At 37.9% G+C, this 23,128-nt stretch overlaps 1 protein-coding gene across 1 annotated transcript in view; it reads left to right on the forward strand.

The window, feature by feature from the left end:
- Positions 1 to 23,128, forward strand: part of Dock11 (dedicator of cytokinesis 11) — a 136,086-nt gene that overhangs the window by 49,159 nt on the left and 63,799 nt on the right. The window contains exons 22-33 of the mRNA XM_031372386.1: positions 253 to 406; positions 852 to 938; positions 1,731 to 1,820; positions 7,631 to 7,749; positions 10,070 to 10,139; positions 10,226 to 10,351; positions 11,583 to 11,654; positions 14,225 to 14,371; positions 15,669 to 15,752; positions 17,020 to 17,131; positions 19,294 to 19,472; positions 21,493 to 21,609. Of these exons, the coding sequence (XP_031228246.1) occupies positions 253 to 406; positions 852 to 938; positions 1,731 to 1,820; positions 7,631 to 7,749; positions 10,070 to 10,139; positions 10,226 to 10,351; positions 11,583 to 11,654; positions 14,225 to 14,371; positions 15,669 to 15,752; positions 17,020 to 17,131; positions 19,294 to 19,472; positions 21,493 to 21,609 (1,357 nt within the window). The remainder of the gene's footprint in view (positions 1 to 252; positions 407 to 851; positions 939 to 1,730; positions 1,821 to 7,630; positions 7,750 to 10,069; positions 10,140 to 10,225; positions 10,352 to 11,582; positions 11,655 to 14,224; positions 14,372 to 15,668; positions 15,753 to 17,019; positions 17,132 to 19,293; positions 19,473 to 21,492; positions 21,610 to 23,128) is intronic.

Here is a 23,128-nt window from a genome sequence, read left to right on the forward strand (position 1 = left end):
TATCTTAGGCCAGCCCCTCATTTTTTTTTTTAACTGAAAGGGCTATGTTGCTCATGTTTATTGCCAAAGATATAAAGCCAATAACTTTTTAGTGGATAGGCTGGGATTAGGAAATGATCCAAATGCATTGTTCCTTCCCTGCACCACAGTTGCCTGACACCTGTGCTCCCTCATACAGATCCCTGGAAACATCACCATCCTGCCTGCTTGCCCAGCTTGCAGACATTTGTGTAGCTAATTGCATTTGTGATTTCATTTCTTCTGGTTGATTATTGTCTTGGCAGTTGGATTTGCCTGGGTACCTTTGCTGAAGGATGGGAGAGTCATCACATTGGAGCAGCAGCTGTCAGTCTCAGCCAATCTTCCCCCAGGCTACCTGAATGTGAATGATGCCGAATCAAGAAGGGTAGGAGGATATCTGCGTTTGGGGAAGTGGTCCTGTTTTATATATTTAAAAGTAGAATTCTGTTGGTGTAGTATGGGGCAGGAATACTCAAAGTATGGTCTGAAGGCTGGTCTTCCTTCACAATCAAGTTAAACAGGAAAGAAAGACTGCTCTGTGTTTACAGCCAATGATTTCAGTATCTTAAAACTGGATTTTGCTTATGACTTAAAAACCTCATGTATTTAACTCTTCATTTTATGGTAATTTATATAAATCTGGAGAGGATTGGAAATCTAAAATTATTTAGGACATGTTTATTCTAAAGGGCACTTATTTTCTCCAGTATTTCCTTTGGGTGAACCTAATACATTCCTTTCTGAAATCTCTTAAAATGCATGGGTGGTATTGTAGGTTGTCCGTGTATCTCTGGCTATAATATATATACTCGTGGCTTTATTTTCCTCAGCAATCGAATGCGGATATCAAATGGGTAGATGGTGCAAAGCCTTTGCTGAAGATTAAGACCCACTTAGAATCAACCATTTATACTCAGGTAAGTTGCAGCACCCAAATTTCTCATCTGAGTACTGGAATATGTTTCCTCACTAAACTGGACTATTTTTAATCTTTCACTACCTTGGAGAAATTGGACTTTAAAAGGCACATAAAAGCTATCATCAGCGTTTTAAACATGAAAAAAAACCCAAAAAACAAAAAAACAAAACAACAACAACAAAAAAAAAACTCAAAACAACCTAAGGCTAAGTTAGGAGAAATAGCTTCCCAAGGCACAAAATAATAATAATGACTGCTAGTTCAAAATACATATTGCGCTTTTCCACCTCCTGATGTGACCCATGTTGGCCAGAAAGTCAACATATACAGACTTCATGAGACAACTGGATTCTCCAGCAGACTGTCATGGTAAAGCTGGGTACTTAATACCACAAATGGCTCGCCAGGGAACTTCCTAGTGTTACATTTTCTTCACCTGTCATTTCAGAGCTCTGTTCCTGGTCATTTCATTGATAGAGAGAAGCAACTCAGTTTGATAGAATACATTATTTCAATTTTGATTTTTTTTTTAAAGCCTTAAATAAGTGCTTACCTGGTTGGGCATGTTTAGCAACTTCCGGTGTGTTCAGGTACACAGCATGTTCACCTGGCTGTGGTGGTGCATTATATGAAAGTCAAGGGCATAGGTTGGCAGAGATGGCTCCGAGATCCAGGTGTTAGAATACCCAGGTAGATAGGCCTTCATGATGCTGGATCAGGGAAAGCTAGAGAGCCTGTGCTTGAGGTTAATGCATCAAATTTCACACGGCTGTTTCCATCTGTGTTCCAGGATCTGCATGTGCACAAATTCTTCCATCATTGCCAGCTGATTCAGTCAGGCTCAAAAGAAGTTCCAGGGGAACTCATTAAATATTTAAAGGTAAATGAACAGGTTCTGCAAAAGGTTCATTTTTCGTGCCTTTCTGCTGCTACATTTTTGACATGGAATAAAAGAACCAGGCAAACACCTGAAAACCCTTTGGGCCTCAGGAGGGCACTTTCTCTTTTGTACTTTTCCATCACGTGGCTGTTCAGAAGCAGGCAACAGCACGACTGCATTAGGGAGAAAATGTTAGAGGCAAAATTTGACATCAGGGTTTAGAAACCTCTGATTTTAGTTGCAGAAATGGCTTTGTGGGGAGGGAGGACCTTGGCTCTTCCTGCTAACTACCATTAAAAGGAGAGCGTGTTGTGGTGGGGGAAGGGCCAGAAAGAATAAAAACAGTTTTTCTTGTAATAAAATGTGAAATGGTCCTGTGTCCATTAGTGGGAGACTAGACTGTCAGAAGGGCCCACTAAAGCTAGAGACACTGTCTGCATGCACGTAGCGCAGGGGAGGGAGTCTTAAGGAGTCGTGAAGGTACCATACTGTAGCAGTCAGAGAACCTAATGCTAGGCTTATGCCCTCTGTGTGGGGACTGTGGTGTACATCCTAGGACCTACGTGGCAGCAGTTGTTTCTTTACATTACTTTGTTATTAAGGTTAGCTGTGGAGAATATGAGGCATTTTGATTTGATGAATGCAGGATTTCCCTTTCCCCATTGGCTGCTGCCTAACAGTGGTCTCAGGGAACCCTTTCTTCCAGAGAGAGAATATGGTGTGAGATAGAGCCTGTGGGCCTGGAATCATAATCTGATTTTGCGCTGCAGATCTGTCATTTACTAGGTCCGTGATTAACCTTTCCCAAGTCACGGAACTTCTCTCAGCTGTCACATTGGGGATAAGAGTAATTAGTGTCCATTGCTTGTGAGGCTTGAATAAGACACCTCATCTTCTGGGTCCTAATTGTTGATGGCACACTAACTTCTGGAGTGCTTCCGGGGAAGCCCACATCAGGAATCTAAGCAAAGAAGACAGTATCTTTCTAAAGAGCTTCATGTGTTGTGGAGGGAATGAACCTAGAAATGAGCAAGTAGAGATGCCACCTCAGATGATTATAGATACTATACAGCAGCAGTTCTTAACCTGCCGGCTGTGATCCCTTTGGGGGGGGTCACACATCAGATAAGCTACATATCAGATATTAACATTATGCTTCATAACAGTAGCAAAATTACAGTTATGAAGTAGCAACAAAAATATTTTTTAAGGTTGGGGGTCCCCACAGCACGAGGAACTGTATTAAAGGGGTCACAGCATTAGGGAGGTTGAGAACCACTGCTATATAATGAGACAGGAATGTGGTAGACTTTCTGTCTTACTAGAGAGGATGCCTCTGGCAAAGTGATATTTGACCAGCTACTTAAAGGACAACAGCAGCCAAGTGTCTGGCTGGGGAAGAGCTGGAAGCAGTTGGTACAGAGACCCCGAGGAGCTTGGCTTGGTATATTGTGCAGCAGGAAGGACTGTGCTATGGCTGGTGCGTGAGGTTGGGAAGGCATGACCTCAGGGCTTCTGGGGAGCCGCCGAGGGTAGTGAGGAGAGTTATTTTTTACAAGTCAGATAGCAAGTCTCGCAGGAGTTGGACAGAGACATGATTTGCCTTTGATTCATTTGCTCTTTGATGGGGCATTACACCCAGGGCCTTATGCCTGCTACCTAAACACCCTACAGTGCAGCTAGCCTCACTTTTCTTTCTTTTTCTTTTTTTTTTTTTCTTTTTTTTTTTTGGTATTTTGTATATGGGTACATGTTCATGTGTGTGGGTACCTGTATGTGTAAACATGAACATGCACATGTGTGTACATGTATGTTAAGGCCAGAGGTCCATCTTAGGTTCTGTTTCTCAGGAGCTGTCTACCTTACTTTTTAAGACATAATCTCTCACTGGCCTTGAGCTTGCCAAGTAGGTTAGTGTAGGCTAGAGAGCCCAGGGATCTGCCTATCTCTGCGTCTTTCCTACCAATGGAATTACAAGCTGGCAACACCGTACTCAGATTTTTAATGTTGGTGCTGGAGATCAAAATCAGGTCTTCATGCTTGATTGGCAAGCGACTTACCTACTGAGCTAACTCCTCCGCCCCATATTTCATTATTTTTAAAGATATTTTCATTAAGTTGCCCAGGCTGGTCTTTAACTTACTATATAGTCCAGGTAGACCGTGAACTGCCAGTAGTCCAGACTGGAGGGACCTCTGTGAGAATTTTCACAGAGTGGTGTTAGATACATCATTTTTCAAATACTGGTGTTCTTCAAATGGAACAAAATATACACTGGTATTTGCTTTTGAGGGTGTGGAACGTCAGAGAGTTATACAATGCACATCCGCCCTCTGGCGGCCATAAGTGAGATGGCATGCAACTGCAGAACTAGTGCAGAAAAGGGTTGTGCGGAAGTTTCTTTTTGAGGATGAGAAAACAGAAGTCTTAAGTAGAGGTGATTTGTCTATAGTGCTCCAGGTACTTGTTATCTGAGCTGAGTCTGTGACACATCTCTTGATCCTATGAACGTCCTATCAAACCTTTGAATCTATTATCCCTGTAATTGGCAGTTTCACAAATTCATTTATTAATAAGTTTTTTTTTGAACTGTATTTTTTTCTTTTAAATTTTTTATTTATTTACTATATGTTGCTGTCTTCAGACACCCCAGAAGAGGGTGTCAGATCTTATTACGGATGGTTGTGAGCCACCATGTGGTTGCTGGGATTTGAACTCAGGACATTTGGAAGAGCAGTCAGTGCTCTTACCCGCTGAGCCATCTCACCAGCCCACGAATTCATTTATTTGTTGAGCTTTGTTATTAAAGTATGTAGTACCTATGGAGCTTGCACAGAAGAATGACTTAGAAACATTGTCAGTATGGATATTACAGCCTAATCAAAGACAGAGCAAAAAGTAAGTTAGCTAGCAACTTCTTTACACTACAGAGAACTGTCTGAAGACAGATGTGATTAAATGTTACATGTTTGATACAGAACTGCAGGTATTAAAGATTCAGATTATTAAGAAGCCCATGTAGAACAAGGACTCCCATTTTGCCTTGCCTTCTGTTGCCTTATTTAGTTATTCAGCCATTCACCAAAGATTTATTAAGCACCTTATGTGGGCAAGGCTTTGTTCTGGATGCTGGGAGTGTCACTTGGGGAGATTTGGACAGAACTAGTTTTGTGTGGATAGGGAGATTATAAACTTTCAGAGAAAATGAGTGCTGTGAAGAAAAGAACAGGTTAATGAGAACATTCTAGGTAGTGTTGTCAGGGAAGTCTTGTCTGTGGAAATGCCAATTTCAGGTTAAAGAGGAACGGAAGGAAGGCTGACAGCCAGAGGTGAGGATAGGCTGTTATAATGGTGTGCATGCCCTAAACTGGTGTGTTTACAGGAGGGCAAAAAGACAGCATGGCTGGAACACAGGGAGCAGAGAGTGGGGGGCGAGGCTGCTGGGAGCTTAGCCTGAAGATTGTATGGATCATGGAGGCCTGTGATGGCCTTTGTAGTGTTTTTGTTTGGTTTGTGTTTAATGAGGGAAAGATGGCATTAACTAATTTGCATGTCAAAAGGAGACTCTGGCTACTGTTGAGAATAAAGTATAGAAGATAATAGCTATATAGTATAGTATAGTATAGTATAGTATAGTATAGTATAGTATAGTAGGGCGCTCCTATATGGTATGCGCATTTGCCTTGTCTGCCTGGATTTTCCCTCCTGATTAGCCCACATTTGCTCCCTCCTTGTGGCCCTCTTGCCACTTCTTTTGTACATGTCGTTCGCATACCTGTCCTACTGCTTGCTATTTGTACCACAGTGATTTAGGTCCATGCCTTTGCCCCTCTCAGCAGTGAACTCTCTAATGGTAGGAGCTGTGTTCAGGTTGTTTGGTTTGCTCTCTGTTGTTTGGCTATTAGAAGTATATCCAGTACACCTTCATTGGATGAGAAGATGAAATGGGTTCACTTAAATATGGATTTGAATTGGCCCTGGATGAGAAATTGGGAATTGGCTAAAAACTGTGAACAAAACAAAACGAAGGAAAAAGCATATGGTATATTTAAAGAGCAATGGTGAGGCTAGTTTGGCTTCCTGAAGAACAGTAGTCACTTTAAAGATTCAAAAATGCAGGCTAGGTCTTCAATACATTCAACTTAATTCAGGATTTCTCAAGTTCAGCACTAGTGCCATTTAAGGGAGGATAGTTCTTTGTTGTAGAATGTTTAGCAAAACTCCAGGCCTCTACCTAGTAGAAACCAGTAGCACATACATGCATACACAAGTTGTGATAGCCAAAAATAGCCCCAGACATCGCTAAAATCTCTCACAGAGACCCTGTGATTAGTGACTGAATGAGAACCACTACTCACAGTAACAGGAAGACATCACATTTTAGATGGCTAAGGATGTAGGTCAGTAGGAAAATGCTTACCTAGCATGTGGGAAATGGTCACATCTTCAGCAATAATAGAAAAATGAAGAAAACCATTTTGGTAGAAAGTAGTCTATTCTAAACCGCATCTATGGTCGGTGGGAGATCAGTTTGGAAATGTGTGCTGGATATATTGAGAATGAAGAGAAACTGTAAGGGATATCCTGAAAGGGGGCAGCAGAAGAGATGACTGTGTAGAGAGTGCAAGCAAAGGAATCCCTTAAAAAGACAACCTTGTGTTCCTGGAGCTTGCCAGCCTATCCTGTGAACCTGATGGAAGAGAAACTACACAGAGGCCTAAAGTTCTTGTTGAGATACAAATGATTGAGTCCTAGAAAGGGGAGATGCATGTGAGGGCATGAAGACAGAGTAAAGGAGACCAAGAAAGAGAAATGATGAGTTCCCTTAAGTGCAGAGACTTAGCTTGGTATGTTTTCCATAGCACTACACATAGAATTGATGTAAAAAAAAAATTCTCAGCAAAGTTAGATTTTCTTTTGGCTTGGCTGATGGAGTGATGGAACAAGTGCATATGGAAAGAAGAAAGGAGTGTAGCAAGCAGGAGTGTAGCATTTCTGTGTATACATGAATATATAATAGATACCAGCACTACATTTGGATGTGTGCAACACCCATTATTAGAGACAGCGTGTAAGCATATGGGATAAATAAGTTCAAAGAATGTTAGAGGACTGGCCGGATGGCCCAATGGGTAAAGGTGGCAAGCCTGACCATCTGAATTTGATTTCTGGGACCCATGTAATAGAAGAGAGAACTGATTCTTGCAAGTTGTCATCTGACCACACACATGCACTATGGCACTTAGGCTCCCACATGCATGTGTATGTGTGCTCCCCCCCACAAACACACACACACACACACACACACAAAGTAAGTAAAATATAAAAACTTTAAAAGAACGTTAAAATGCAAAATTCTCTCAGTTTGATAGATGATGTGAGATAAAGCAAATTATGTACAGACATGTTTTTTGCTGAAGCTCACTTAACTTCCCATCAGCCTAGCTGGCGGCTAAGATTGTCTTAGAAAGCATATAGAATGCATGGTGTCTGTAGGTAGATCTTCCAACCTCCACTCCATGATGAGTATAGATTTACTAAAGGCCAGTTGTCTTCTTACCAAGCCCATAAATAAATTGTACTTGCTATCTTTAGTTAGGCATTCATGTCTAATTAACTTTCAGAGTCCAAATCGCAAAAGAGTGGGGTGGATTAAGTCCTTAGCAAGTCTCCTGTCTTGGAAGTGCACATTTCAGCAAGCATGTAGTCAAGCCAGTATATCGCTCATTACTTAATTTTCTTATTGTTTCACATTTGCAAATTAGATCATATTTCTGTTTGTTTCCATAACTAATAATGACTTATTTTAGTGTTTGCATGCCATGGAGATCCAAGTCATGATACAGTTTCTACCTGTAATTCTTATGCAACTCTTCCGAGTTCTCACAAACATGACCCATGAAGATGACGTTCCCATCAACTGCACCATGTGAGTTTCGGTGTTATAATGAAAGAAGCTATTTGCTTCCGGTTTTTCTTTTTCTTTTCTTTTCTTTTCATGGCTATAAACTTCCCTCTTAAAACTGTGTTTGTTCTATTCCATTGGTTTGGTCATATTGTCTCATTGTCACTTGTTTGAAAGAATTATTTTTTTAATTTTCCTTTTGATTTCTTTCTTCCTTTAAAAAATTTAAATTAACTTTATTGAAAAAAAAAAAAAGCAACTTGCAACTAAAATAAACAACACACACCTAAATGAACCAGATCCAAAGTTTGTGCATCTCAGCAAACTTCTATGCAGTCAGAATAGCCATACAGAATGGAAGCTGTGGACTTCCCTGTTCATCATATTTCTATGCACTTAACTGTCAGCAAAACCAACAACTCCATAGCAGAATTAGAACTAGAAAAAATAGCTCTATATCCTCTTTCATGGTGTGCATTATTCCCCTCGTTTGGTCCTTTCTAATCCTCTAACAGTCAACCTTTCTTGTCCTTTCATACATGTTATACTGGGCCCACGGGCAGATTTGTTTACATAAATACACATGATATTGGCTAGGTTCAACATATGATAGAGACTATGGCTATTCTCTTTCTGAGATTGTGTGACCATACTTAATATGATAATTCTGAATCCAGTCATTTTCCTGCAAGTTTCCTTTTATTTCTGTCTATCTTTTTTCTTTCTTTCTGGCTGCTTGTTCAGAAGCATGGCATTTCCTTTCCACTGTTGTTTTCGTTTGCCACATTTCTTCTCTTACTGATTTTTTTTTTTTTTTACTTCACCATACTGTGGGTGAAAACTCTATCTGGAATGATTGCAGTCTTCTTAAATCTTATTAAAACTTTTTAAAAATAACCTAATATAGGTTTAATCCTGAAGAGTATGTGTGTGCACACAAGCAGAATGTATCTTCTTTTACTGTTGATTGAATGAAATGTGTTCTGTATATGTATATATTTCATTAAAGTATAGTCAAAGTCAAATATTTGCTTCCTCATTTTATGTCTGGTGGGCCTATCCATTGTTGAAAATGACATATTGAAATTCTACACTATTGTTGCGCTGTTTACTGTTCCGTGCTATTTATAAGACAAACATAAATTTCAATTGACCTTTCTCCAGTCATGTTCTATACTTGTGTTATACAATACAGTAGCCACTTAGCACATTTCGTAAGTGTGGCTAGTTCTTCCGAGGAATGAATATTGAATTGCAGTTCATTTTAGTTTTAACCAATATCGTCACTCACCTATGACCAGTGTTTCTCATAGTGAACAGAATGTGACATTAAAACCATGAGTTTTGACTTGGAAGAATAAGATATTTCTGTATGAAAACAAAGGTACATTGTAAGGTGGGGGTAAAACACTCGCATTTCAAAATGAAAGTAGCTGACTTGAAAAACTGCCTGGCTCTGCAGCCCTTACTGCCTTTTCCCCTAGACCCCCAGGCTACAAACACTTCCATGCTGTGTGCGCATATCTGCTGTCAGGGAGAGTCTTGTTGAAAGTTTAAGAAGCGTTATTCTAATATAATGGTTCTCAACATGCACATCCCAGCAGCACTGTGTCCAGGAAGTTTATCGGATCATTGAACTTTAACCTTAGCCCTACAGAGTCAGAAACACTAGGCGAGGAGCCAAGCAATCTGTTAACACGCCTTCCACATGACGCTGATGCTTGCTGAAGCTGGAGAGACACGGCTAGTCTCTTAAGTTTACCTCCAACTTTTATCTTATGTTACTTGCTCTGCCCCTCCTTTTCCCTTGACACAGTTTTCATGTTGTCTTTTGTTTGTTTGATTTTGTTTTGTTTTGTTGACACAGTCTCATTCTGTAGCCCAGACAGGAATAGACTCATGGTGATCCTCCTGCCTTAGCCTCCCAAGTGCTAGGATTACAGGTATGCACCACCTTTCCCAACCACTTTATCTTTCTTTTCCGTTCCTTTTATCTTCACTGGAAGGGATGAATATTTACTTTACTTGAGCTCTTTTACAAAATAGGGCTATGACCATACTTGTAAGTGAATACACAGATTTAGAAAGGAGACGAAACATCCTGGCTGCTGAAGTAAAGTATCTTTTTGAACCAGGAAGTACATTTTTCAAGGCACCAAGTGTGTTAGGTAGTGGACTCTTACAGACCTAAACCACTGTCACTTCTCTTACCCCTCTTGTTGTCGTTCAAGCATTTTGTTTGCTTTCTTTTGTTTTGGGGGAATTAGACTTGTTCATATGTGCCAATCACACTAAAGTCATGAGTTGAAGCCTGGCCCGCTGACTTTCATGAATGTTGTTTCAGGGTTCTCTTACACATTGTGTCAAAGTGTCATGAAGAAGGCTTGGAGAGCTATTTAAGATCCTTCATAAAGGTTTGTAGAGTTAAGCTTTCTTGCTGGATGATTTACCTGCTTCCCAGGACAGTTGTATCTAATGGTTTACTTGGTTCTGTTTGCAGTATAGCTTCAGACCTGAAAAACCAAGCACTCTTCAGGCCCAGTTGATCCATGAAACCCTGGCTACTACTATGATAGCAATATTGAAACAGTCTGCAGATTTCTTAGCCATAAACAAACTTCTAAAGGTAAGGATGGAAGACACAACAGGACACAAAGCCAGTCTCTCCATACTTGGTTGTGGCCTTTCGTTTTATCCTTGTTTTTTGTTTGTTTGTTTGTTTGTTTGTTTTGTTTTTTTAAATATCCTTTTTTCGTATTGGACTATTTTTATTAGTTATTTTATTTATCCCCTTTATCCTTTTTATCCCATACCTTCCCTCCTTCTCTTACATTGCACATAATATCTTTCAGAGCCTTCTTCCCCCTCCATATACACGTCTTGCTCTGAATTAAATGTGTAAAAGATAAATTTTGGATGAGGCAGAATCTTGTATTTGTTACATACAGTGTAGAGTTCATGGACCTACACCATGAACCTATTTACCAGCTCTGGGAGAGTGTTACCTCATCTTGGAGTATTAACTTGGAGTATTTGATAATATCACTTCTGACAGGTAGTAGGTACTCAATAAACAGTTAACTATTATTCTGATTCTTATTTTTTTTTTTTTTACTAATTCTTTAATTGGTGATAGAATTATGGGCCTTTTGAGATGAGTTAGCTAGAGATTTGATGCTAGCTTTCAATTTATATGATATGGCCAACCATAATAGGTCATGTAGGCTTTGCCAGTATTGTACCACAGCTAAAGTTGATTATCCAAACTGAGTCTAGGCAGCAATAATATTTATTATCTTTATTTGTGAAAGAGGGACAAGAGAGGGCAATGAGGTAAATATGATCAAATTACATACATGTATGAACATGCCATCATTAAACCCATTTAATATATAATTAATACATGTTAATAAAAACATTCAAGTGCTCACTGTAGAGAATTTAAAAGAATTTAGTAATAAAAATAACTAAAAGATGGCTTGCTCTCATCACTAACCATGGGCATCCCAAAACAATATCACTGATAAAGAAAATCTGTCCCATGAAGCAACCCTCCTATTCTCCCACTGTACATGCTTATAGAAACATTGAGTGTATTTTATATTGGGTAACTATTCCTGGGAATGGGGTCTTGCTCTGGATTATGGTTGATATACCCAGTGTCATTTCTTTCTTTCTTTTCTTTGTCTGAAACACTTGGGAAGTATTCTGTGAGAATTTAATAGTGAATTGAGGTCACTTGAAATTATTATCAAACTTCAGAGAGAAGATGTCTGTTAATTTGTCCAATGTTTCAAAGCCTCAAATATTTGAGTAATTATTAAGGCATGTGTGGTTTGTTTGTTTGTTTGTTTCAGTACTCATGGTTTTTCTTTGAAATAATTGCCAAGTCGATGGCCACATACTTATTGGAAGAGAATAAAATTAAGGTAAGTAGGCTCAAGAATCATTTAATTAATTAACTAATTAATTAATTATGTTTGAGACAGTCTGTCGTCCAGGCTGGTCTCAAACCCATGTTCAACTTCCCAAGTGCTTGGATTATAGGCTTGAGTCATCACACTAGGCTGATTTTAATTGATAAATGGTAATTGTACATATTTATGAGAATAATCTGTAACATATAAAGAAAGTTAAACTTTACACATAGCAATAATATGCAAATATCCTTTTCTTCTAATGATTCTTGCCCTTTTCTAATGTTGCTTATAGAAACAATGAGTGTTTATACAAATCTAATATCCCACAGTTGATGTGTTCTTACAGTTTAATTTGCCGCATCTCCTAAATAGTTAGAAATAATTATAGTAGTTTATAGGTAATATCTGATAGTTATTTACTATATGGAATGCATTGGCTTTGATGGCTTGCATTTCTTTTGAACAATGTCAATGTTGACTTGCTGGGGAGATGGCTTAGTGCCTGGTGCTCTTCCAGAGGACCCAAGTGTGGTTCCTAGCACCTGTGTCAGGCAGCTTCTCACCACCTGTTACCCCAGCTTCTGAGAATGTTACCCTCCCTTTAACTTCACAGGTGCCCCCACTCTCCTCCTTGTATACACATAAAGAAAATATATTTTTAACAAATAAAAGTTTGTTGAAAAGATTCAGTGAGAAAAAGTGGCAAATCAGACATGTTCTGTCTATTAGAAAGGGTAAAAAGAACTTTATACAAATATTAATATCACATATATTTCTGCATGTGCAATGTTTCTGCATCATGTAATATGAAATATATTTCTAAAATTTGGTATGTACAATTACTTGGTTTTTTTTCTATTTTAATATTATTATTATTTGTTGTTGTTGTTATATACATGTGATGTATGGATGGGACCCCATGTGATGTATGGATGGGACCCCATGTGATGTATGGATGGGACCCCATGTAAGCCACAGGACATTTTTGAGACTCTGTGGAATTGGTCTCTCCTTCACTACATGTGGGTTCTATGTATCAAACTCAGATCATCGGGTCCTGCACAACAAGCGTTTTGTTTTTTTTCTACTGAGGAGTCTCACAGGCCCCTTATTTGGTTTTGAATTTTGTTTTAAAGATATGTTTACATGTTGAGAGTTCCTAAACTGAAATGCCTAGATCCAGAAGGGTTTCAGATTTTTAACAGTTTCAGGTTTTAGAATATTTGCATATATATATTGAGATATGTATCTTGGGTACAGGATACTTGTCTCAACATGAGACTCTTTCATGTGTCATGGATACTTTATACGCATAGCCTGAAGACAGTTTTATGCTTTACTTTACATTTGCACCTGTGTTTTGACTTCAATTAGTAACACAACTTCAGGTGTGGAATTTTCCATGCATAGAGTCAGGTCTCAGAAAGGTTTAGGTTTTCAAACACTTAAGATTTGAGACTTTTCAATGAGAAACAACCTGTACAAAGAAGTTTTCTTGGTTACAGAAATCATAATGGTGAAGCATGTTATGAATCATAATGTAAACATCTAATATGTTGGATATCTGATATGTGATGTGAAAGGGTCATTAGAAATGAAAATTCAGGCCGGGCGGTGGTGGCGCTCGCCTGTAATCCCAGCACTTGGGAGGCAGAGGCAGGCGCATTTCTGAGTTCGAGGCCAGCCTGGTCTACAGAGTGAGTTCCAGGACAGGCAGGGCTACACAGAGAAACCTTGTCTCGAAAAACAAAAAAAACAAAACGAAACAAAAAAAAAAAAAAAGAAATGAAAATTTATCTCAAAGAAATTTCATAGAATAAGTTGACTGAAATTGGGATACATGCTTATGTTTTGTACCAGAAAAAATAAAATAAAGAGGCTGGAGAGATGGCTCAGCAGTTAAGAGCGCTGACTGCTCTTCCAAAGGTCATGAGTTCAAAATTCCAGCAATGACATGATGGCTCACAGCCATCCATAATGAGATCTGGTGCCCTCTTCTGGGGTGTCTGAAGACAGCTACAGTCATATTTACATTCATTAAATAAATAAATAAATCTTTAAAAGTAAAATAAAATAGTGTGCCTGCATGCCATGAGTTTGGATTCCAGGGCTGGGTTATATTGACCCATGCTATGCTTCAGACACTTATATTATTAGAAAGTCAGATCACTCCTGTAAGTTCAGTATGTAGAATAATGGTTCTTAGCCTGTGGGTCACAACCCAGTTGGGGATCTAATGACCCTTCCATATCACATATCAGATATGCCGCATATTAGATAGTTATGATTCATAACAGTAGCAAAATTAGAGTTAGGAAGTAGCAACAAAAGTAGTTTTATGGTTGAGGGGGTCACCACAACATGGGGAACTGTATTAGAAGGTCATAGCATTAGGAAGGTTGAGAACCACTGCTCTAGAATAAAGTTTATTTTGAACAAATACTGAAATCATTTTTAATTGAAAGGAAAAAATGTACTTTTTAAAGGCATTTCTATGATGGAACATGTTTGAAAGTAAAATGACAGTTGATCCATTTAGACTTTTTCAAACTCTGACTCTTTTTCTATTTGTATTTAAGCTCCCCAGGGGCCAGAGATTTCCTGAGGCATATCATCACATCTTACATTCTCTGCTTCTTGCTATAATTCCTCATGTGACCATTCGCTATGCAGAGATTTCTGATGAGTCCCGAAATGTGAATTATAGTTTGGCCAGCTTCCTAAAGGTGAGTTAAAGGAAGCCAAAACATGTTTTCTTCACTGATAGGGTCTGGAAAGGCCAAGGAATAACAATTCTCTTTTCTCCTGGAAAAGGTGGGTGTTTGGCTTAATTTTTTTTTCCATCGTTGAGGATTGAACCTATGTCTTCTGCATGCTGGACAGATGCTGCACTGTACTCCTTAGCTACATCCCTAGGCCCTGGCTAGGTCTTTTCAAGGCTGTTGAAATAACTCTTCGGACTGATGGATCAGTTCATCCAGGTTTACTCTCCCTCTGGCTGAAGCAAGTAGTTAAATGAAACGTTCTGAGCCAGAAGACTGGCCATGCTTATTTCTCAAAATGTTTTAAATACATTTCAAATGGAATGCTGTTAGGTGGAGCAATTGTTGCCCCAGCCAGTCCCCATCAGCCTTTATCTGACATCTTTATGCAATTAAATCATTTTTCTGGTCTGATTAGCTTTTGGGTTCCTTTCTCTCTCTCTCTCTCTCTCTCTCTCTCTCTCTCTCTCTCTCTCTCTCTCTCTCTCTCTCTCTCTCTCTCTCTCTCCTTTCTCTCTCTATGTATGTGAGAGAGTGTTGTGAGTGTGTGAATGTATGTGTGTGTATGTACCCATTGCATGTGCCCTGAGACTGGAGCAGAACATCTGTCATTTATTGCCATATTCTTTTGCAACAGTGTCTTTCACTGAACCTGGAACTAGGCTGGCAGCCCTAAAGCCCTAGAAATCTTCCTGTCTCTCACAATCTGCATGGCTCTGGGCTCTAGAGGTACAACGTTACATATGGCCATGCCCAGTTTTTTGTTATATAGCTGTTTGGATTCTAACACAAGTCTTCATATTTGTGTTGCAAGGGCTCTTACCCCTGAACCATTTCTCATGCCCCAAATTTTGAATGTTTGAACTAAAGGTATCTATTTACTGTTGTCAGCACAGGGTACATGTTGCTAATGCATATACACAGAAATTGTTAGTTTTGCTCCATGAGGTTCTTTGAGAGGTAACAAAAATCCCTACACTTACAAAAGGTGTCAGTTTTTACTTTTTGTTTTATTGTCATATATGTGGGTATGTACGTGTCTTGTTTTGGAAATTACACAGTTGAGGCCCTTAAGTCTTGATTCCATTGATAATTTACCTTTCTCCTTTTCTTTAAGGTCACCCAAAGCTCTTAACAACTATTCTTATATTATCCATAAAAATGATATCCCCTTTGTATAGAGTAGATTTTTCAATTCTTTAACATCATGATAAGAAACACTTAAAATTATATAACTAATCTTCCTTCTTTGCTTTATTAGCGCTGCTTGACACTGATGGACAGAGGATTTGTTTTCAATTTGATAAATGACTATATATCAGGATTTAGCCCCAAGGATCCTAAGGTAAGTTTGAAGGACATAGTTGTAGTAGCTCTTGGATATTTAAGCATGAAGTCAAAGGTGACAGCTATATTCTCTTTTAGAGGATTCAGAACTGCTCTTTTCATTTGTGTACTTTGAGTATTGTCAAAAAGCCAGGAATGTTGAGTAGTGTTTGGAGAGCTGCCAAAACCACCCACAGACTCAGCAATTTACTAACAGAATTCAACATATAGTTGTAATTCTGCCTAACATTGATTAGAGTGATAGGATATGGATACCCAGCAGGACCTAGAAAGAAAAAGATAGCAAGTGAAGGCTGTGGTGATCCCCATGCAGACATCTCATGCCTTTTCCTTCTTGTAAAGACATATTTTCCCACTAGGGGTGAGAATACAGCTAAAAGGCTGCAGTATTTCTGTTTAGAGTTTAGGCTTCTTTGCGAGGGACCCAACTGCAGAGATCGGGAATGAAGAAATATACAGAAAAACCTGGGGTTGGGTGAGCCATGATGGAGACATACCAGAAGTCTAGAAACACAGTATGTTTATTATCTACAGCTGAATGGGGATGCAGGGTTATTATATAAAATTGATAGAAAAAGTAGGGGGTTCACTTTAGAGGACCACTTTCAGGACGTAGTCATGCAGGTTGCCCACACTGTCAACCTCTGCAGATCACAATTCTAGACTAGTGATTTATGTTGAACACCTACTTTACTTTCTGATAATCTAGAATTTTGATCTGCTTTAACACAAAAACAGTTCCACTGTAAGAACTGTGGGAAGTGAGTATACCCCTGTATACATGAGCATTCATGACATGAGCACAGCCATGTCAAGGACCCCAGATGAACCTGATCCATAGGAATAGCAAGGCCTTCCCCTAGCCTGAGTACAGAGGTTGACATGTTCCCTCTGTAATAAGGACCTAGTAGGCTGGTACAGAGAAACACAACCTGATCACAGAGGGAACATGTCAAAATTCCCTTTTACTCAGACAGAAATTGCCTGCCTCTGCCTCTCAAGTGCTGGGATTAAAGGCATGTGCCACCACCCGGCTCTAAAATTCCCTTTTACAAATGACAGCCAACATCAGTGTTGCGACAGGTCTTTTTAAATCTACCACTCTAGGGCTTGCTATGTTAACTCTTTCCTATACAGATTGCACCTGCAAGTATACTTTGGAAGATAAACACTTTACTTCTGTTGGGAAACTAAGATCATATTTTTTCAATCATCAACAAATAAATGCCTACAAAATGAGACCTGATATATAATCTGTCATTTAGGTTCTTGCTGAATACAAGTTTGAATTTCTCCAAACAATCTGCAATCATGAACATTACATTCCTCTGAACTTACCAATGGCATTTGCAAAACCTAAATTACAGAGAGTTCAAGGTATGTATTTGTATTTTCCATTGTTTGGGATTGTTATTCCTTTTGTGATAGTACTAGTGTAGCATGTTTTCTAATGAAACCAGTTAACTTTACGGTAACTTGAGAATTGTTACTATCTAAAGATAGGTTCATTAATGGCATTCTGCATTTCCTTCATTCTATCAGTGGCAGTAGTCTTAGTATGAAAATTTTGGATATGCTACATATATTGTTGCTAAACACAAATGTCAGACACTAGTAAAATTTCTTTCTATAATAACAGTGTATTGAATTTTATTTAAAAGGAAATGAAAAAGTACGTGAATGCCTTTCTGCTGAAAGCTTCAAAAATAAATATAAAAAGTAAAATGATAATTTTTATGCATTAAATTTATGAAATGCCTCAGTTTTAATCTCCATTGCTAGTTTTATTGAATGCTTTGTTGTATAGCACTATTCTTATGTTATTATGTTTTTTATTTGTCCCTTTTCTTTTCATATATTAATTAGATTTTTTTTCATTTGCGGTGGACCGTTTGACTTCAGTAGGTAGGTTTAACTCGGTTCACTCTAAAGTAGTATGTTGTGTTTAAACACAATTGATTTGATGAATGACCAAGATGAATGGGGGCTTTATTTGCTTTTCAAATCTTCCCTAGCCAAAGTGAGCCTTCAGTTTCTGGTACCTAAAAATCTTAAAGGCAAGTGCTTGTTTACCCTTAAAAATGAGCTTCAGTGTTATCTGAAGAATCACCTTTCAAATGTCTGTCCTTAGAAAGCAAGTTCCTCTGCTGCAAATCAGCTTGGGGATAGGGGAAGGGCTGAATGTCTGTTTTAAGTGTTTGTCACCTCTCTCAGGCTTGCTGCTCTCTCTATCACCCTGTTGAATAGCTACTTGGCCACAGTCTTGAAGGTGTGCTTCACCAAACTGAATTTATTCAAGTCACTGAAGCAAAAAAAAAAAAAAAATCACTGGTCATTTGCAAAATCTACCAGATAAGTCCACCTTGTTTATTCAATGCTGTCCTTGGATTTCGAAAATGATTGAAATTCACAAAAAGTATGAGAGTGCAGGAGAGTCATATGTGGTCTTTAAGGAAGTCTCTACTCAGGGATAGTAGGTATAGAAGTGGTAAAATAATAGACAGTCAAAATGGGAAATATTTTAAGACCATGGTACTACTATGTAACCACCCATTACTAAGTTAAGAGCGTGTGTGGCTCATGTCTTTTTGATAATGATGAGGCAGTAGGGAAAAGGAGTGGATAGGGCATTGAGATTTAGGATTAAATTGGAGAATGTGCAATGTTTAAAAGTCCTAACTGAAAATACTGCATTGCATTACATTCTGAATCAGACAAAAGAAAGAAAAGAAATGAAAGTCATTTTATCTAAAATAAATGGAAATACATAGTCTACTATAGAAATTACTAAATTTAATCCCAATCCCCCTTTGATTTATTGTAAGTCCCACAGTATTAATGTGGAAGATTTAATGGAGTTCAAAAAGTCTAGCAAAGAGTGAAAGATGCAGTTTGCAGTGGTGATTTTATGAAATGGAAGGTCTGTATTTATGTGATGCTAAAGTGATGTGAGATGTGATGCTGAAGTGATGTGAGATCTGGTAGCTTTTTGTATTAGCATGGTATCTACTATAAGTTCAGGCCAGTATTTAATGATCAGTGCAATAATCAATACTTAATACTGGTGGCATAATCCTATTTTCTTCTTTTCCCACTTTATAAATCTAAATGTATAAGGAAGTCAAACATTAACCTATGAAGTTGAACTTATAGAAATAAAATCTCTTAAGATAATAAAGAAATATGTTTAAAGATGCCCAAATATAGAATTATTTCATTCCAGAATCTATTGTAATTGTACTGAGACATAAAATAATCTAGGGGTAAAAGTATAATAATAATTAAATAATAATTTAATTATTATTTAATTAATAATAATTAATAATTAAAACAAATCTATCCCTAATTAAGAGTATTCTTATTAGTAACAATTTTGCATGTACATTCTATGCTACAGAGGAATTGTTCAAATTGATTAATAATAAAATCTGATAGTTCTTGCTAGCATGACTACAGATGATCAAATAATACGTATAGTATTTTAGTTGTGTAATATTTTTTATTTTGTGTTAAAAGTTACAAATTTTATTGTACTGCAGATTCCAATCTTGAATACAGTTTATCAGATGAGTATTGCAAGCATCACTTCTTGGTTGGTCTACTTCTGCGGGAAACCTCCATTGCTCTTCAAGACAATTATGAGATCAGATATACAGCGATCTCTGTCATAAAGAATCTTTTGATAAAACATGCATTTGATACTAGATACCAGCACAAGGTAAGGATGTCTGTACAGTAGCACACTAGTAAACTTCTACTAAGATTTCTCATTCAAGATGATTACAGTGAGTTATTGATTAAGAGGTAATTTTATAAACTAATTTTTTTCCATTTCAGGCCATTAAGTTTTTTAAATGCCATGAAAATTAACTTAACATTTTCCTCAAGCCATCTTTTAATAATTTGACGCTGGGGAAGAAAGAAGCCATGGTCCTTCCCATAGAGAACACATATTCTACCACTGAGCTCTGGATCCCCAGCTTCTCAAATCCTATTTTTAAATTAGCATATATAAAGATCTGTATTTATGTGACAATGAAAATGAGATTAGATTGCTTTATGTATTTTTTATATTTAATATAAATATTTGGGCCATTCAAACTTTGATTATTTTTGAAAAGTCTTACAGGGCTTAGAAAAATGAATGAATCAGGAGTTAAGAGTGCTCGCTGCTCTTGCAGACGACTGCAGTTTGGTTCCCAGTACCTGCATCTGGCAGCTTATAACCACCTGTAACATCAGTTTCAGGCAGATCCCATACTTCTGGCCTCCAAAGGAACCTTTATTCACATGGACATACACACATACACATGCACACACACATAAGAAATATCATATAGAGTTGTACCATGCATATGCTATCAAATATAATGTTTTCAAATATATAGGTATATCCCTAAATAAATATGATTTTGATACTTTCTTAATAAGTATATTTGAAGTATATCATATATAAAATATGTAATGTGAATTTTTCTTTCTATTAAAAAAGTTATGATAATATTTAATTGTCAAACCATGGAAGTAGCTGTAAATCTTACATACATTTAACATTATTTTTTTAAAAGATTTATTTTATTTATTCTATGTGTATGAGTATATTGTAGCTATATGGATGGCTGTGAGCCATCATGTGTGTGGCTGCTGGGAATTGAACTCAGGACCTCTGCCAGCCCGCTCGCTCGGGGCCCCACTCTCTCCTGCATAATTCACTGTAGCTGTTTTCAGATGCACAAGAAGAGGGCATCAGATCTCATTACGGGTGGTTCTGAGCCACCATGTGGTTGCTGGGATCCAAACTCAGGACCTTCAGAAGAGCAATTGGTGCTCTTACCCGCTGAGCCATCTCGCCAGCCCCTACATTTAACATTATTTATATGTGACCATATATTGCTCTGGTTGCTGTCTGCTACTATTTAAATATGTATTTAAAAGTCATAACCATTGCAATTTAAAGGCATGGGAAATTAAACTACAAACTGAGTAGATTTGGAAGAACCCTAAGTTACTTCCCTAATATTGAATAACTCAAGGAAAATAGTATTTCCTGTTTAATAATACATCCATAATTTTTAAAATTCAAATATAAACAAACTTATAACATAATTTGTTATTGTAACTAATTTATTTATTTATTTATTTTGGTTTTTCGAGACAGGGTTTCTCTGAGTAGCCCTGGCTGTCCTGGAACTTACTCTGTAGACCAGGCTGGCCTCGAACTCAGAAATCCGCTTGTCTCTGCCTCCCAAGTGCTGGGATTAAAGGCGTGCACCACCACCGCCTGGCTTGTAACTAATTTATAAAACTGATTTACAGGTGGATTTTTTCCTATCATTTTAACATGTTGTATTTTTCAATTACCAAGATTTTTTTTATTTACAAATCTTGCCAATTTTTTCATGATTCTGTCTGGAAATAAATTGATCTTTCATTTTAGGATATAAGTTATATTATTGTAGTTTGTGATTTGCCAAATTATAAATAACATCTGTAAACTGATCTTGCAAGCAACGTTTTCTTTTATGTGGTTATGTTTGAAAGCTGTCACTGGACTCTGTATTTTGAGTAAATCTAAACAGCAACACAGTTCTTGGATAATTTTTGTAACTATTATGTCGTACCTCAAATTTTTATAGCTACTAGCTCACTTTTAGTCTTTAAATCTGATGTATGATGTCAACCCCATTCACCTGTAGCATATGCATGTTATTAATCAATAAAGTTTTGATATTTTTCAGAACCAGCAAGCCAAAATAGCGCAGTTGTACCTCCCATTTGTCGGAGTGCTCTTGGAGAATATACAGCGACTGGCAGGCCGAGATACTTTGTATTCCTGTGCTGCCATGCCTAATTCTGTAAGTGTTTTAATGCGTTTCTGTCTCAAGTTGTCTCTTGATTTATCTCATGCATGTGGAGTTGAGGTCATCTGCTATATGATCTCAGTCTTACAAATTTACTTTTTTGTTCATTTTACATTGCTACTGTTTTTCTTAGAGCAGTGTGTCTCAAACTATAATGTGGAGTATGCCTTAGAACACAAATCTTAATTCAGTAGGCCCTAGGACCAAAGTACAGAGTCTGTGTGTCTGACAAGCTTTAGCTGCCACTGTCTACTGCAAAGACCACATTTTGGATAAGAACGTCCAAAAGAATGACTTTTTTCTATTGTTTTGTTCTTTAAAATTTGCTAGTGTTAATACATTTCAGTGTATTTATTCATCTTGAGACCAAAATGAAAGACTTCACTTCCAGAGTATCAAACATTGCGGATAAAGATTCCTTTGTTTTTCTCCACCCTTGATAGTCACTATTGAATATTTCTTGATATGTCCCTTTTAATTTCTCACAGTTGGGTGAGTTTTCTCTCTATTCCCCTTAGTGCCTTAAGACTTAGAAGGCAATTAAATGGTAACAATATTTCTGTTTGTCAATCAATCTTGCCCTTGTAATATTAAAATATTGTCCCCTCAACCTTAGACCTCAAAGGGTTTCTGTCAACTGCTCCTAGTTTTAGCCTCTACAGACGTGTAAAGTAATTGTTTCCACCTCCATAATTTGTCCCTTCCACATATACCTTCTAAATTTGTCTCCAGGCCATATATCACCATTTTGACATTTGCCATTCCAAACTACTTATTTTCATGGTGAGTGCTTCTGGATACTCTCCAATTTGCCAGTGGCCCCACTAAAACAGTGGTGTCAGGCTGGGTATTAACACTTGAAAGGCTGATGATAGAAGATGCAAATGTAAGTCAAGCCTGGGCTACATAAAATACTACCTTAAAAATGTGTATATTTCATACTTGTTGGTCCAGTGGAAGTGTTAGCTCCTATTCCTCTTCATAATTTGAATGGCACATATCATATCATTATATATATATATATATATATATATATACATATATATACATATATATACACACATACATACACACACACACACATATACACTTTACAGAGTCATTTCATATTGTTGGGTGACAAATTGAATTATGCTTTCAATATAATCTAGAGAGTTTTCCCTGGACCAGCAGGACCCAGGCACACAGGAACTCCACCAGTCCAGTGGCACAGGTTCCTTCCAGTTTGTCTGGTCCTGTGCTCTGAGCAGACATTGGGCACAAATTCCACACAACACCCAGAGGAAGCTCCACTGCCAGGCACTCTAACATGCCCAGGATCATAGGATCAGACTTGAGGATACAACATCTGTTCCAACACCTGGAGTAACTGGGACTAGTGGGACCAGACACACAGGAACTCTGCCAGCCCACTTGCACGGTTCTTTCCAGTCTGTCGGGACTGGTGACCTGAGCAGACCATGGGCACAAACACTACAGCTACTCCCATAATACCCAGAGGAAGCTCTACTCC

This window comes from Mastomys coucha, chromosome X (assembly GCF_008632895.1).
Source record: "Mastomys coucha isolate ucsf_1 chromosome X, UCSF_Mcou_1, whole genome shotgun sequence".
Classification (NCBI taxonomy): domain Eukaryota; kingdom Metazoa; phylum Chordata; class Mammalia; order Rodentia; family Muridae; genus Mastomys; species Mastomys coucha.